This window comes from Falco biarmicus, chromosome 5, assembly GCF_023638135.1.
Source record: "Falco biarmicus isolate bFalBia1 chromosome 5, bFalBia1.pri, whole genome shotgun sequence".
Lineage (NCBI taxonomy): Eukaryota > Metazoa > Chordata > Aves > Falconiformes > Falconidae > Falco > Falco biarmicus.
The window spans coordinates 83,603,617-83,620,856 of record NC_079292.1 but is presented as its reverse complement, the minus strand read 5'-3'; the positions used below and the strand labels follow the sequence as shown (position 1 = coordinate 83,620,856).

The following is a 17,240-nucleotide window of genomic DNA, read 5'->3' as shown; positions in this document are numbered from 1 at the left end:
GTGGAGACCTCAGAGAGGCTGGAGAATCTCAGAAGGTGCTAGAGGCCTCTATTTAGGCAACAGGTTCTGCTCTCTAGGCTGGGATTCATCTCATCTAACTTCAGGTATCTACAGTGTATAAGCTCATCTGCAACTTCAGAACCACTGCCCCCGGCTCTGTTCCAGCCGGAGGGATGTGGCCAACACAGTCACTGCTTAGCAGCACTCACACCGGGTCGGGTGAAGCACCTCTCAGGCTACTGGATCCACTGGTCAGACCTCTGCTGACTCTAACTGGGGCTTAAATGGTGCTACCTTATCTATACCTAAACTGCCGATACCTAAAGGCAGTGTAGATACCTAAAGACAGACCAGATAAAGCAGCTTTGCTTCTTTCTTTTAAAAAAACAGTGTTTTTACAGATCCAGGGTACATTTTCCTGTGGCAATTCAACAACCAACAGTATTTGAATGATCCTATAATCAGAGCAGTCAGCATTGCCTCATGGAAAAACAGCATGGACAACAGGTTACTCTTCTATTGAGTAAGAGTTATCTCGTTTGGTTGCAGAAAATTCACAGCTGGAAGATACAGGAACTTAGGTCTTACTTTTGAAATATTGTTGTGATGATTTTCTTATGCCTACAGGTTTCTCTGCCACAGGACTCACAGTTTTACTGGGTTGGATTATCATACATATCTGAAAGTAACGGCTGGTACTGGGAGGATGGAACAGTTTTTTCAAAAGAAGTGACGAGTTGGTAAGCCTTCATAACAGGACCAGCACGGTTCTATCCGATGGGCCCCAGTAAATTGTATGAGACTTGTGTTTCTTCTTCCTTTCCCATGTTTGTCACATGTGCAATGACGAAGGAACATGGAGACTGTAGTATCTGCTATGGAGCTCCAAATTCATGTCCTGTATAAGGAACGATGGGTGGCAAAGTACAGCTTGATCACATGCACCAGACCCAAAAGCACCATCTTGCACAAATAAAATAGCTCCGACGGGGAAATAGCTCTACATCCCAGTGGCAAATCACTATGATTACACTACGATTATATCATCCAAATATAGATCACAGGATGTCACCAGGTCATCATTAAGTCATATCTTTTAATTTCCTAGGGTTGTGATCTATGACAACAGCTTCTGCGCCTCCTTATATGGACGGATTATTTACGCCAGCCACTCCTGCCTAACAAAGCAATTCTGGATCTGTGAGAGAGTGGCTGTCCCTATCAACTGAAGAAACATTGCACAAAGGGATGTGGGATCTGCCATTGTGAGACAACAACTTTAGGAACTGCAAGTTCTAAGTATTTTTGTTTCTTTGTTTGTTTATCATGCAGGTTTCTCAGAATAAGTGATTCAAATGGACAGGTCATTGTCTGCATTTTCCCGCCCAGGCTCACAAATGACAGAAATTAAAAAAAAAAACAAAAACCTACAAAGCTAAAAACTAGCAGCCTAGGAAGCAACTTGAAAGAATTAGCTACTGCCAAGAAATGATCCTTGTGTGACTTTCTAGGCTGACAACCACACATTCTCACAAATCTCTATATTTCTTAAGCTTCAGTCAGCATGTTACACTAACACCTGCCAGTTATAAACCAGCCTAACTACATCCTTGATGATTTTACTCACTGGATTACTTACTGTACACAGTAACTATCATCCACCCATAATCCTTTTCTAGAGCAGTTTGCCTAGGTTTGCCTTCTTCCCTAAAACTGTTCTTCCAACTGTTCCTCTGTTTGAGGTCCAGGGGTACAGAAAGAAAACAAGGCTGTATTTATCCATAAAATTATTTTCATATATGCATTAATATTTATAGAAACCAAGGGCCATTTGTGAGAAGGCTACAGGGAATCCCTGGAAGCAATCTCTGTGAAAAGTAGAGTTAAATGTCATGACTGGATTATAACATTACCTGAATAACTTCAGTGCTATCATAACAATAATTGCTGTGCAAATAGCAGTGAGGATAATAATTATGTGCTCCATTCAGAGCTACATACAATCACTTCTCAAGCTGATGCAGAATCCATTGCCATAGATCTTACGTGAGCTCTTGTATTATATCCATACTGTTTGGGATCCCTGGAACCCAACGTACACACTATGCATCGCCCGTTATTAAAGAACTTGTCATATTTCTTGAAAGAAAAGGATACTTCCACTTTTCTGGGTGCAGTTTCATTGTGTGAGTTCTTTAAAGTTTTGTACGTCAGCATCTGTTTTGTATTACATATGCTTGTGTTCCTTGTGTGTGTGTATATATATATATATATATATATACACTTGCATCTATGTGTACATGCCTTATTATTTGGAGACTTCCCTTAAATAAATTAAAAAATAATAAGATGTCTTTAATATTCAATATTTCCTTGGAAAATATTCTCAAAGACTGAAGCAGTCGCTTGGCAAAAAAATGAGCCCATCTTCCTAATGTGCCAAAATATGTTTGTGAACTGAATACATTTACTATACTCAGTAGAGCCAAGTCATAATTCATGGGCACAATTACCAGCTGAACTATCCAGAATTCCCTACTATTGCAGTAGGAAGTACAAAGTAGAATGCAAGTAAGGTACAACGTTTCATGTCTTTCATGAAACTTGAAAAAAATAATTCACAGCAGGTATCTAAGCTGTCATGTTTTTCCTTTTTTCTTCCCATAAACTAAAACTTGATTTTTTTCTAGCAATCTGCTATATGCCTTTGCTGGCTGTATTATGAAAATAAATGCTAGCCTCTTGGTTTCCTGCTGACTGCTTGGTGTGACTTTTTGGGGAGCATTCACTATTAGTGCAGAAAGGTCAGGTCAATGGTGATAACTTGCAGGGTACATTTCTTTCATTACTATGGCTGGATGATCTTTATAAACTATTTCTGTGTCTTCATATAGTAAACTCCATTTGGTCTCAGCCCAAATCTTGGGTCCAGCATGCTGGAAAGGGCTTTTCTCCTGTTACCAGTGGCATATTTCAGAGGGAAGAATTTATAGCATTTAGTATTTTAAATTCAAGCAAATCCATTATTTCATCCAGTCTGCTTTCTGTCTCAGAGGCTGTCAAAGTTCTCACTATGCATGTATGGAGCCCAAAACATAAGCTACTCAGAGAGGCTGACTACCTGTCAGGATAGGGGAGGTCCACAATCCTTCCGCGGCACCGGGAATTCAGAGAAGCAGTTCATTTGAAGCACATTTTGTATGGAAAACAAAACCCAGTATGGTATGCTAAGTGTGAGAGCAAAGCCCTTGGTAGATCCTGAGACATCATAAATCTGAAAGGTTTGGGAACTAAAGGGAAGTTGTTGGCTTTGACATCCTTTCAAACAGGACATGGACAGTGGAGAAGATAGGGACGAAGTGAATAAAGGGATGCACTGGGGGAATGAGCCCTGCAGTGCCGTTCTGAAGTGCAAGGAGCACAACAGCTTCACATTTGCCCATCTACAACGAGATAACCAAGGCAGTGAAAGGGGAGGACCCTAAACGTCAGCTGCTGGATAGGAAAAAGCAGAATTCATGGATGTCCGGAAGGCAGGTTCAGAAATAAAAGAGTTGAACCAAACACCCTGGCTTACACAGTGCCTCTTCACGTCCCCCACTACACTCTCTGTTCCAGGCCTTGCACCAAGGGCATCCTTTCTCATTCCCAATGGCCTCCATCTCCTTGTTATGAGCACACTGCTGCCCTGGAAGGGGTGCAGACTTGCCACTAGATGCCAGTGCTCGCAGGCTGAAACACACTGTCAGCAAGATGCTAAATAATATGGTGACAATCTGTGTTCACAGGCACTGTCTGTAGAAAGCAACAAAGAAAAATACCCCTTCTCTGTGAAGGTCAGCCAATTCGCTAAAGAATTTGATGCTTATATGTCCCTGGATCTTCCTTCTCTGATCCATCTATTTCAAATCAGAATCTTAAAACATTTAACCATTATAACATCTTTCACTGATATGCTTTTAAATCAGTAAAAGGTGACTAAAAGATGACAAGAAGGTGCCCAGGACAACAGCTACAACGGTAGACATGGGACTATCAGCAGGTGCTCCTTTGGAGCCCTCTATCTTGTCACCATACTCATACTTGTGCTCTGCCAGGGCTGATTAGAGCCCTACTAGAGGCAACTAACAGAAACTGTAGTAAGGGGAATCCTGGTTAGACACAAGGAGAACATTATTCACAGTGGGAGTGGCCAAAAACAGGAACAGGTATCCAGAGAGTCTGGGAGATCTCTGCCCTTGGAGACTGTGCGAACTTGACTGCACAAGTCCTTGAGCAACTTTATCAGAGTTCAAAGCTGCCTCAGCTTTGAACAGGAGGTTGAACCACACAACTTCCAGAGGTTCCTTTCAAACAAAAGCACTTAAGACATAAGTCTTAAGACTTAAGGTACCATGGTTCTGCCATGCATCTTTTCTTGGAGATGCCTGGACTCCTTGACACAGGTCTCAGCTCTGGCTCATGCATCTCCAATTACAGGTTTCCATTTACACATCACCCTACAGATTCACATTGCTCTAAGCCTGCCTGGTCTTTTCCACAGTATCTTCTGTGTTTAACAGGATTTTTCAAGTGGTATAACTTTGTCCCTGGAGCACAGTCCTTCACTCTGTCACTGCCTTCACTTGTTCAGGTTTTTTATTTGTTTTATGTTAAATATACCTCTACTCAATTGAAACATCAGAGGCATCAAGGGAGGTGCAAATCTTTCAGAAACTTCTCTCTTGACATCATTCTTTTAATATATCTAATGTTCTCCTGGTAGGGGAACTTCCAGAGGAAAAAGGGAAGAGCACACAGCACTGTGCAGAAGGGTCAGCAAGCTGTGAGTCAAGCTTTGCAAAAAGAAAAATGGGGTCCTACTGTAGCTGGGTGGTGCAGAGAATTTGAGTTACTAAAGAAAGTAGCATCCAGTCTGTTTCTCACTTTCTAAATTTTTCTCTCCAAGTTACAAGAAAGGGGAACAGATGATGCTGTTTCTGTCAGCCTACTATCCTTCCCTTGGGCATTCTCCCCTAAAAAATCTGATGAGTCTTCCCTTCATACTCATAGATCATGGAGCCACAGAAAGATTTAATTTGGAAGGGATCTCTGAAGTCCATCTGGTCCAAATTCCTGCTCAGCAGGTCTGATTTCAAAGCTAGATCAGATAAGCCCAGTCCCTGTCCAGTCAAGTTCAGAAAATCTCCAAGGATGGAGATGACACACCATCTCTGGGCACCTCTTCAAATATTTGACCACCCTACCTGCAACTTATGAGCATTACTTCTTGTCCTTTCACTGTATACCTCTAAACATCTGGGTCCATCTCTCCATAGGCTCTTTATGCAGTAAGAGACTGCAACTGGACTCTCCTTAACTTTCCCTTCTCCAGGCAGAACAAATCTAGTTGTCAGTCTGTCCCTGTGAATAAAGTGCTCCAGCTCCTAAGTATCTTGGTGGCTCTCCCCTTGACCAGTTTTAGTATTGACATGTTTTACAAGGGATTTTTTTGTTTTTCTTTTTACCGGGGATCCCAAAGCTGGACATAGTAGTCCAGGTGCACACTCACAAGTGATGGAAAGAAGAGAATCATCGCCTCCTTCTCCCTGTTTGCTACACTCTTGCTAGGTCAGTCCAGTATGTGGTTAGCCTTTGCCACAAGGGCTCACTTCTTTTATTTGTTAAATCCTGTCTGTGTCTTTTTCCTCACACTGATTTCCCAATTCTGCCTCTGAGAAGATGACATCAGACTGTGGGTAGTACTTACTACCTCCTCTGTGTGACTAAATAGCTTCAGCAGCAAACTTTGCTCTCAACTGAATACAGACATCTAGATTTTTAGCTCTTAGCACTGAATAATGAAAAAGGCACAGAGCTGAGGTTATTCTGCCTCTGAGATGAACCAAAAGTGTTTGTCCTGTTTTAAAATGTGGAAAGTTCAAAGGAGATGACAGACATGGGAACACTAAATGGAAAAGAGGGGAACTACCAGGCCACAGATTTACTGGGACTCACATCACCCCTACATGTCTCTAGACCTGGGGATGCAGACCCAGGCTGAGATGTGATGGGTGGGAAGGGAGGAGTTCTTCCCCTGAGAGAGGAAAAGGAGGAGTCACACATAACACTTGAATAGGAATATCTTGCCTTATGGCTTTAAAGTGTGATTCATTCTCCTATCCCCTCCCTTTCTCTGCCCTTTCTTGTTTTGTTTTGCTCCTCCTTCATAAATCATTTAGTCTGTCTTTTAAGAGGACTGTTACTGAACCACGAATGAGTTCTCAGATAATGCATACAAATACAGATGAAGAGGATGGATACTCTAAATTAAATCACCTGACACAGCATCCAGCCAGACACTACACATCCCTGAACATCAACCAAGGTATGACTGACACTTGTTCTTTGAACTTTCTGTACTATGGTAGACAATGACAATAGGAACAGTCTCTCTTGTCCAGCTCAGTAAATAAGAAAAATATGTACTTATAGGTTCAATGTTACATGTTTAATGCACTGTTTGTATCATTTTGTTTGACAAAAAACAGTATGCATGAATGTGAAAATGCATAGAGTGGAACTACTGCCATTACTTGCCCTAAATTTCTGTATGAAAAGACAGATGGCTTCAGGATCAAACTCTGGAATGCAGGAATCAGCTTTGATGTAGTTAGTTTTATTTATTGCTTATATATTATTATAGGGAAAGGCTATAGAGACAGGACAATCAGATTCTAATAGGAAAAAACCACATTTTGCCTTCTGGACCTCAGTTTTTCAGGAAATGCTTAAGATTCATAGCCTTTAAGGCCAGAAGGGATGAGGCAGCACCAATCCTGAATGCACAGGTCATGTCATTTCCCTTCTTCAGGTCCCATAGCTCCAGTTAGGCTAAACCATGTACTTCAAGAGGGCATCCAGTCTTGAGATAAGTATTCCTTCATCTGAAAGGTCCATCGTAACTGCATTGCCATGACCGTTCGGTGGTGGTAACTCTCAGGAACTTTTGAATCCAGGGAAACCTCATTGGATATTTTGGACTCGTAATTTTCCTGAGCTGGGTTTCAGCCTACAGCTGGCACACAGCCTGAACACTGCGTACCCTGAGAGTGGGAAGGGTTTGTGCAAAGTGTAAGATGGTGTGCAAACAGTTCCTTAGTCTGTTCTGACAAAGCAGAGTAATACAGTACTGCCAAAAGAGAACAGGAGCATCACCTACTTCTAAGTCAAAGGATCACTACAATGTTTCATAGTTTCATCATCTGTCAAAGGCAAGGAATACCCCATCTGTTCTGTTTAAACCATGTCCAGTATCTCCTTTCAAACAGACCTCTTTAACCGAGGCACCACATCTTCTTCTCAACTGGCCTTTGGGTTGCTCCTTAAAATATAATACAGCCTGGAAGAGAAACTCTTTCAAGAGTCACCAGATGGTTCTTTATGGAGGGATGGAGGGTTGGGAGTGCTGCTGAACAGGGTCCCTGCCCTCTGATAAATTGTTGTTTTCTCCCAGGGCACTCTCCTCCCTTTGCTGTAAGGTGGCCAGCTATCATCATTTTGTTTACACTGTGCCTGGCCCTCACCGTAGGAATAATAGTCCTAGGTAAGTGCTGAACTACAGTGTTCCTTTATTCATATTAACACCTTGGGAATAACTGCAATGAAGAAAAGTGGCAGACTGACTGCTACAAGGACAGTCATAGCTCATCCTCCCCACATATACTGTCCTTTCTTCTCCTAATCACCTGCAATGAATCAACCTGCAGCTTGATGAACGTAAGGCTTTGAGGGACACAGGTTTTTTTTCTGGACCTGTGCCCAGAGCAAGGATATAGAAGTGAAGATGATATATTTTGGAAAGAGTGGAAGGAATGGATCCTTATCCATCTAATACTTGCTTATTTTCTAATTCAAATTCAATGCTAAAAGTTTAATGTTGACTTTCATAAATCAGTTTGTTGTTTCCCTTCTCCTCTTCTGTTGTTCAAGTCTCTACTGGCATAACAGTTCTTGTCTCATTCCTTTGATAAACTTTTCATGTTTTTATATGACTGTCTTATATTAGTTCATACTAGTATGTTACAAATGGACACACTTCTAGTACTCAGATTCACAGGGAAATCCCATTTTTTCTGTCTCTTTCACTCACTCATCCCAGTTTACCTGGGATGTGCAAGAGAACTGAAAACTCTCATCTTTGTATTAGCTTTTATCATGTGTGACATGCCTGTACCTACCTTTTCTATCACAGAGCCTAGACATAGTCATTCGGAGCCATTGCTACCAAAAGCTGGTATCTAAATACCGTTGAGGAGGAGACATAAAAAAATCCTCCCCTCTTTCTTCAGAGAAGTTTTACCAGCCTTTAAGAATAAAAGTTTTTTTCAATCTGAAGTATGTTTAGAATTCTAGTTTTTTTCAAAGGTTTATAAAACTGCCTTTAAGATCAACATGATTACTTCCTAAGCATATTTTTTTGCATTATTTTAGTCTTTATTAGGTTACCAAGTGGCCTGCAATGGCACTGTAATTAAACTGCATTTAAAATTTGGAAATCTCTTTATGCATCATTTTCTCATCTGCTAATCTCCTCCCAATATGTGACACTAGCATCAGAGTTGCATGTGAGCACACTACTGCAAAAATTTAATTGCAATATATGATGAAGCATGTATCGTGCAGTAGCATCATCACAGCTTTTTTGTCTCATATCTCTATATCTCCATAAATTCCAGGTCTCAGAGGTTCTAAGGCACCTGCAGGATGTAATGAAAACTCACAAGGACTAAAGGAGAGATTGTGTTTAATGGGTGATGCAAACAGTAACAGCAATAGTAAGTAGAACTACTGCTCACACAGCCTGAAATCTATGTGTTAGGCCTTATACCAGATTAAGCAAGGCTTCTATATGCTATATCAGATTAAATAATTAGTGTTTTTTTAAAAGAATGAGTGTAGATATGACCTATAAAGGACCATATACATTTCAGCTGGAAACTTTGACTTTCTAGGCCTATGGGTGTTGACTTCACTCTCCCTTCGGCTGTTTATCAGGGACTGATGGTTTCTTTTTGTTCTAGGACCCACATGTTCACTCTGCCCTGTAAACTGGAAGTGGGTTGGAGGCGACACCTGTTTCTACTTTTCAGAAAAAAAGGCCACGTGGCCGGAAAGTGAAGAATTTTGCTTCTCCCAGAATGCCACCCTTCTTACACTGAAAAGCAAAAGCAAGTTGGTATGGTTCCAATCATACTGGTATTTCTTTGCATTGGTATCGACTATTTCAAATTCCCCACCAGTCAGCAAGTACGTCTTGATGTTACATACAGACCTTGGGGTCCTGTCTCCAAGGTCTGAGGCAATGCAGACTGCGGAACATCTAGCCACAAGTGTGTGATGATGAAGTAGCTAGCAACACAGGATATTATTCAGACAAGGAGTGAACATGAGTGTCATGAATCCTGTGAAAGTTGTTAACAGTGAGTCTTTCATTCAGGAACTGTCTTTGAATACTCTGAGAGAGAGGGCTCTAAGAATTGTTCCCCTGGTCTTAAATTTAGTAGAGATGCCAGACACAAAATATTTCTGACTGCATGCCGAACAGAGATGTTGTCTCTTGGAAACTGTTACGAGGGCCTGATGAGGAGTTTAGAGAATCATTGTGAAATTACATTCTTTGGTTCTTTCTTGATCACCCCCTCTCTCTACTGTAGTTGTTCAGGTACTGCAAAAAGAAAAATACCCACAAGCTCCTTGGTGATAAAGGTTTTGCATTTTTTTATAGATCAGCATATCTCAAATATCACAAAAACAATCTTACTGGATTGGATTATCATACGGAGTTGATGGCTGGTCTTGGGTAGATGATACAAAACTTTTTACAAAGAGAAATGACTGGTAAGTTTTCTGAACTTAAATAGTTGGTGGGTTTTAATCTCTTGTACAATGTCCTCCCTGTGCACTGAAGTCTTTATCTCAACCCATGAGTTTTCTCACCTTTACCCTTCTGATTGTCTCCCCCCATCCCACTGGAGGGTGGAGTGAGTGAGTGGCTGTGTGGTGCTTAGTTGCTGGCTGGGGTTAAACCATGACAGTCCCTGAAACAGAGAAAGAGTCTCAGAAAACTGGAAGTGTGAGCAGGAGAAGGAGTCCACAAATCAGTGCAACCGGTGACTGCTTTTATTATTTAAACCTACTCATTTTATGAAACATGCCACTACTCTATAAGAAGCAACCCACACTTCCTTCAAGACATCCTACCTCCTGCAAAGTCTGCCTGTGCCTTCCTCCCTACTCAGCCACAATTATCCAAATTCACTTCCCTTTTCCAGCAACATCTTGAAACCTTTGTTACACAAAAGTAGTCAACATTAGCTGAAGAGAACTTGTTTATTTTTTCTGTAAAATCTCATCAGCTTACTTGGTGTATTTCACCTTTAGTAACCGTGTGGGGGGAAACTCAGATTCCCATACTGTTCTCTGTGAAGTGAAAGTTCTCCAATGCCTCCTTGGAAACAGGTGCAAATTCTTACACTTCCCACAGCTACTAGACATCGAGCAGAATGATTTGGTTTCTGTGCAGGCAGACCACTGCCTTTCAGTTTCCAGACCCAAATTACCACTACACAAAGCAATGGTTGGAGTGACATAACCACAGTTGAGGAACTAGTGCTATTTTCTGCTTTCATGATGCTCCATACGTAGGCTTTCTTTTTTACATCTTTGAGCTGAAGGCAGGTGGAGAATGATCCTTCGGTCTTGAATTGAAAGAGCTGTTATGTTCTTCAATATTTTGTATAAACCTTTATGAACCTTAAAATGATTAAGCAACATCTGCAATAATGTGTGATTGTCCAAATCATACATTATGCTTTATGCCTTTCTTTAAAATTGGTACATGAGAGCTTTTAACAAGATGATGTGGGTTTTTTTCTAGGATTCATTTGTCCACCAAGCAAAACTGTGCATATGTGCTTTATCGTAAGTCAAGAGTTTACAGCGAAAATTGTTATGAGAAAAATCCCTGGATCTGTGAGAAGGCAGCAGTTCAGCTGATCTGAAAAGATTCTCAACAGAAAAAGAACTGGAAGAGTACGAAGATTTTGATGTTTAGATTTTTCAGAGAAGGGGTGTAATATAATGTTTAATACAAATACATTGGAAACCACACATTTATGGTATTATTTATTATTTTTCATTTGGAATTAATTATTTTCTAAATCTAAATAACTGTATCTGGTGTATCTTGTTCAGGATCCCGAGGGAAGGGAGGCAAGCAAAAAGCAAGATCACAGCTCTTCTTCATAAGAGCAGACTTTGGCCTCTTCAAAGAAAGGCTCAGAAGAGTCCCGTAAGATAAGGCCCTGGAGGGAAAAGGGGCCCAAAAAAGTTGGTTAATATTGAAGGATTGCCTCCTTCAAGCTCAAGAGCGGTCTGTCTCAATGAGCAGGGAGTCAGGCAGGAATGTCAGGAAGCATACATGGACGAACAAGCTGATGTTGGCAAAACTCAGGCATAAATAGGATGCATTCAGAGGGTAGAAGCAGGGCCAGGTAACTGGAAGGAACACAGAGACACCGAGCATGCAGGGATGAAGTTAGGAAAGTCAAAGACCAAAGAAATTTGAAAAAGAAATTCTTTGACAAAGAAAGTCAAAGACCAAAAGGAATTTAACCTGGTGATGGGGTGACAAAGGCAAAAAGGAGAGCTTCTACAAGTACGTGGGTGACAAAAGGAAGACTAGGGAAAATGTGGACTCACTGCTGAATGAGGTAGGGGAGCTGGTGACACAGGACCTGGAACAGGCTGAGGTACTGAATGCCTTCTTTGCCTCAGTCTTTGATGGCAAAAGCAGCCTTCAGGAATCCCAAGTCCCTGAGACCAGAGAAAAGTCTAGAGCAAGGAAAATGTACCCTTGGTGGAAGAGGATCAGGTCAGGGAATGTTTAAGCAAGCTGGACATGCGTAAGTCCATGGGCCCTGACGGGATGCACCCACAAGTGCTGAGGGAGCTGGCAGATGTCATTGCACGACAACTGTCAATACTGCCTGATTGATCATCATCATGGCAACTGGGAGAAGTGTCTGAGGACCTGGAGGAAAGCAAGTGTCACTCTTATCTTCAGTAAGGGCAGGAAGGGGGACCCAGGGAACTATAGGCTGGTCAGCCTCACCTCAATCCCTAGGAAGCTGGTGGAGCAACTAATTCTGGAAACCATTTCAAGGCACATGACGGAAGAGAAGGTGACTGAGAGTAGCCAGCATGGATTCATGAAGGGGAAGTCGTATTTGACCAACCTGACAACCTTTTATGATGATATGATTGGCTTGGTAGATGGGGAAAGAACAGTGAATATTATCTGACTAGACACCAGTAAGGCTTTCAACACTTTCTCCCATAAGATCTTCATAGAGAAGCTGTTGATGTTCAGGCTGGATGAGCAGACAGTAGGGTGGATTGAACACTGGCTAAGCAGATGAGCCCAGAGGGTGGTGATCAGTGGCATAAACTCTACAGCTGGAGGCCAGTCACTAGCAGTGAACCCCAGGGGTCAACACTGGATCTGATCTGGTTCAACATCTTCATTATTGATCTGGATAATCAGGGAGTTTTCTAATGACACAAAGCTGGGAGGAGTGGCTGATACACCAGAGGATTGTGCTGCCATCCAGAGGGACCTCAGCAGGCTGAAGAAATGGCTGACAGGAGCCTCATTAAGTTCAGTAAGCAGAAGTGCAGAGTCCTGCAACTGGAGAGGAACAACCCCATGCACTGGTACATGCTGAAGGCTGAGAAGCTGGAAAGCAGCTTTGCAGAGAAGGACCTGGGGTTCTGGTGGACTCCAAAGTAACCAAGAACCAACAGTATGCCCTTGTGGCAAAGAACACTTACGGTATCCTGGGCTGCATTAGGAGGAGTGTCGCCAGGAGGCCGAGGGAGGTGATCCTTCTCCTCTGCTCAGCACTGGTGAGGTCACACCTGGAGTGCTGGGTGCAGTGCTGGGCTCCTCAGTACAACAGAGACATGAACATACTGGAGAGGGTCCAATGAAGGGTCACGAAAATGATGAAGGGACTGAAGCAGCTCTCCTATGAAGAAAGACTGAGAGAACTGGGATGGTTTAGCCTGGAGAAGAGAAGGTTTGGAAGGGAACTTCTTAATGTATATAAATACCTAAAGGGAGGGTACAAAGAGGATGGAACTAGGCTCCTTACACTGGTGCCTAGTGACAGGGCCAGAGGCAACGGGCACAAAATGAAACACAAGAGGTTCCCTCTGAATATCAGGAAAGACTTTCTTACTGTGCGGGTGACCAAACACTGGCATTGGTTGCCCAGAAAGGCTGTGGAGTCCCCTTCCACGGAGATATTCAAAAAGTGTTCTGGACATAGCCCCAGACAACTGATTCTAGGTGGCAGTGCTTGAGCAGGGGGGATGGAGCAGATGACCTCCAGAGGTCACAGATTCACAGAATGGTTAGGTAGGAAGGCATCTTTAAAGACCATCTAGCCTAACCCTCCTGTCCTGGGAAGGGACAAATTTCATTCAACCAAGTTGCTCAAAGTCCCGTCCAACCTGACCTCGAACAGTTCCAAGGAGGGGGCATCCACAGCTTCTCTGGGCAACCTGTGGCAGTGCCTCATCACCCCCTTCATACAAAAATTCTTTCTTTTGTCTAATATAAATCTACCCTTTTTTTAGTTTAAAACCTTCGCCTCTTGCCCTGTCACTACAGGCCTCAATAACAATCTCTCTGTGCCTTTCTCATAAGTTCCCTTCATATATGGAAAGGCTGCAATAAGGTCTCCCCAGAGTCTTCTCTTCTTCAGGCTGAACAGCCACAACTCTCTCAGCTTTTCCTCATGGGAGAGCTGTTCTAGCTCTCTGATATGAGGTCCTTTCCAACCTCAACCATTCAGTGATTGTGTCTTTTCAAGAACTCAGATTTTAGACACTAGTGAATAAAATCTCTGTGGGATACCAGTGTGGCCATGCTCAAATAAGATGCTCAATTTAACAGTGCTTGCCATTTTTTAATAGGAACGCTGATTACAAAAATCCCCTTGTTATTGTTCCAAGTTTGAAAGTAACTCTGAGATCTTTACTTCATGTTGGAAAATTGAATTTAGTGGAAAATTGGAAAAGGTTATCATGATGTATTTTATGTGACACTACATTGTGTCTACTAGAAATCTGATGCATATTTCTATATACATTTTGCACAGGGATTCAGCTGGCTCCATCACATTCAACAATGACACATCTTGGTCTATAAGTGTGTGATATTTGTGATAGTCTTACTTATACAGCAGAAGAAACTGCTCCCTTCCCTTGGGTTGTAGTATTATGCTTCTAAATGCAGATTTATTTAAGCACATAAGACTTTGGCCATAATAACATGGGCAAGTTAATGTTAATGATTTATTTCCCCCTACCAAATACTCTTTCCAGCTACATAGTTCTTATTAAATATATGCATCACAACTTGTACTATGACAAGCCTTCAACTTAATTCGACATTATAAATAACAGCAAATATGACTTCACCATGCTCATTTGACTGTCCATATCCTGGAAATGTTTTACCTACAAAGGCCACCTGTGCATTAAGTGTGTTCCAACTGAGTGCTCCAATTCCATATGTCAGTTGAGTCTGTTTCAGGTGCCTACTGTCAACAGCTATGTTCTTCTGAAAAAAAAGTCCAATAAAACTAAAGAATGAGAGAGGAATAAAATGCAGGAAACACTGAATAGGGAGGAAATACTGGCTTTGCTGCTGATGGCTTAATCAGACTTATGAGGTCTTTCTCTGCCAAAGAATATTTCGCAACTCTGAACAATTATTTTTCAAATCAGAACAAAAGGGCAACCTTTCTACAGGAAGAGTGAGTATTTCTTCCTGCTTAGTTTCCTGGGGGGCCTCCAGAATGGTAAGGAGCAGGGAAGGTAGTTAAGTTTTCAGGATAGCAGGCATATATATGTGATTGCAAACTACTGAATCTGAATTTCTGAAATAGAAATGGGCTTCTCTTGAAGCATTTAGACAAGCTCTGCATTTTAGTTTTCAAATGTAAAATCACAAGTTTCTTTTTGATAAATTTGCAGGATGGGAATCTTAATTTAGCAAAAGAAGAAATCCCCACATGACTCTAGCCAGAGAACTGGAGGGTGAGCAATGCTCCCTTTTTCTTTTACCCAAGAGGGTTAGGCATGAGATGGTGGTGGGAAAAGGATCAAAGATTGGAGAGAGGGCAAAAGATTAGACTAAACAAACTTGAATGTATAGGTTTAAATGTAAGTTCCCAAAATCCTGACTGTCTGCAGAATTCCAAGTGCACAGAAAAAAACTCTCTTGACCATCTCTCATGGCTTTGACTTTGATTTTAGGTCTAGGACATGAACACTCATTTTAAACAAAACTGAAAACCTCAGAAAACTTAAATATTTCACTCAAAGCATCCAATATGCAGCTGCATTTACAGTGACATTTCTAGTAAATCATTGTGCTTCTCTCCTTGCTTCCTTTTTCTCTCAGCAGTCCTTAGCAGAGGTGATTTAGCAACATTTTCCATATATCATGTGGCTGTGCAACTTGAAAAATGACAGTATATTTTGCAAGACCTGTGGTTTAAAGGCAGCAGCTTCTTTCTCCACATGAAATCAGACACGCATCTATTTTCTCTGCTAATTATGAGTATTGGGATCTTGCTGCAAGAACATTTTTCCCCACTTGGATTTGTTTAAGTTTTCATGGCACAGGTGGTTTACTGTCTGCAACCAAAGGTAAAGAGCACAACTATGCAGAGAAAAAAAACTCACTAAGAAGCAAAGCTGTGACACTCCATTCAAGGTTGCATCTTTGAGCTTTGCTGACGAATTAGCTAATTGTGCAGCTATATGTCAATATGAAGCAACTGAAACCCACAAATCCCTGGGATGCACTCCCAAATGCTGTGGGAGCTGGCAGATGTTATTGTCAGGCCACTCTCCATCATCTTTGAAAGGTCATGGAGGACAGGAGAGGTGCCTGAAAACTGGAGGAAAGCTGGTATTACTCCAGTCTTCAAAAAGGGCAAGAGGAGGATCCAGGAAACTATGACCAGTCAGCCTCACCTCCATCCCTGGAAAGGTGATGGAACAGCTCATCCTGGAGGTCATCTCAAAGCATGTGGAGAAGGTTATCAGAAGGGAGGACAATGGGATCCTGGGGGGTGTTAGGAGAAACGTGGCCAGCAGGTCAGGGCAGGTGATCCTGCCCCCGTGAGGCTGCATCTGGAGTGCTGTGTCCAGCACTGGGCTCCCCAGTTAGAGAGAGACAGGGAACTACTGGAGAGGGTCCAGCGGAGGGCTACAAAGCTGACTTAGGGGACTGGAACATCTCCCTTGGGAGGAAAGGCTGAGAGAGCTGGGCCTGTTCAGCCTGGCAAAGAGATGACAGAGGGGATCTTATCAATGTCTACAAACATCTTAAGAGTGTCAAGAGGATGGGCCCAGGCTCTTTTCAGTAGTGCCCAGTGACAGGATAACAGTCACAAATGACATCATGAGCAGTTCCATCTGAATATGAGGAAAAACTTCTTTACTTTTGAGGGTAGCAGAGCACTGTAACAGGCTTCTGTTACAGCACTATCAAACCTACCCAGCTACAACAGAGGTTTTACCATCCCATACCAGGTTAACTTCAATAAGTAGTTCCCGCACCTTGCCCCAGCACAGCCACCAACCCCCCACAAGGTTTCAAAAGTTCATCTACTGCCCGTGCTGTTTCTTCATCCTCTTCAGGCCAGTCCACCCTGCTTCTCGCCTCTACTGCATCCAGATTCTCTCTTCATCCAGTGCTTCTCTTCCAGCCAGCCTCTCCTCATCCAGGCCCCCTTCTTCTCCTAGGGCCTCTCCTGCATTCAGAGTGTGTGCACACTCTCTCTTCCTGCTGCTTCTTCCAGGTTTCTCTTCACCCAGTGCTCCTCTTCCTCACCTCTCAGAGCCATTTAACTACTTAGCAGGAACCAGCCACAGCTGCACATTATCCACACCAGCCAACCCACCGCCCCTGAAGCCAGCCCACAGCTGTATATTATCAATGTTAATTAACTGCCTTCATTCCTCTATAATTCCTCTACAGCTGCCCAGAGACACTGTGGAGTCTCCTTCTCTGGAGATGTTCAAACCCCACCTAGGTGTGACCCTGTACAACCTGCTCTAGGTGAACCTGCTTTAGCAGGGGGTTAGACTAGATGATCTCCAGAGGTCCCTTCCAA

The 17,240-nt window shown here is 42.4% G+C and overlaps 1 protein-coding gene across 3 annotated transcripts in view; it reads left to right on the top strand.

Annotated features, from left to right (window-relative positions):
* Positions 1-11,142, top strand: part of LOC130150049 (natural killer cells antigen CD94-like) — a 30,379-nt gene extending 19,237 nt beyond the window's left edge. For 2 of the 3 annotated variants that reach the window (XR_008822103.1, XR_008822102.1), the window contains 8 exons: positions 628-740; positions 1,109-1,299; positions 6,222-6,367; positions 7,496-7,585; positions 8,718-8,816; positions 9,063-9,217; positions 9,767-9,879; positions 10,919-11,142. Coding sequence is in view for 1 of the 3 variants with exons in the window: in XM_056340557.1 (XP_056196532.1) it covers positions 628-740; positions 1,109-1,229 (234 nt within the window). In the remaining 2 variants the exon portion in view is untranslated. Of the gene's footprint in view, positions 1-627; positions 741-1,108; positions 2,755-6,221; positions 6,368-7,495; positions 7,586-8,717; positions 8,817-9,062; positions 9,218-9,766; positions 9,880-10,918 lie in introns of those variants that run through there. The other variant, XM_056340557.1, reaches the window with a different exon arrangement.
* Positions 11,143-17,240: the final 6,098 nt, after the last annotated feature.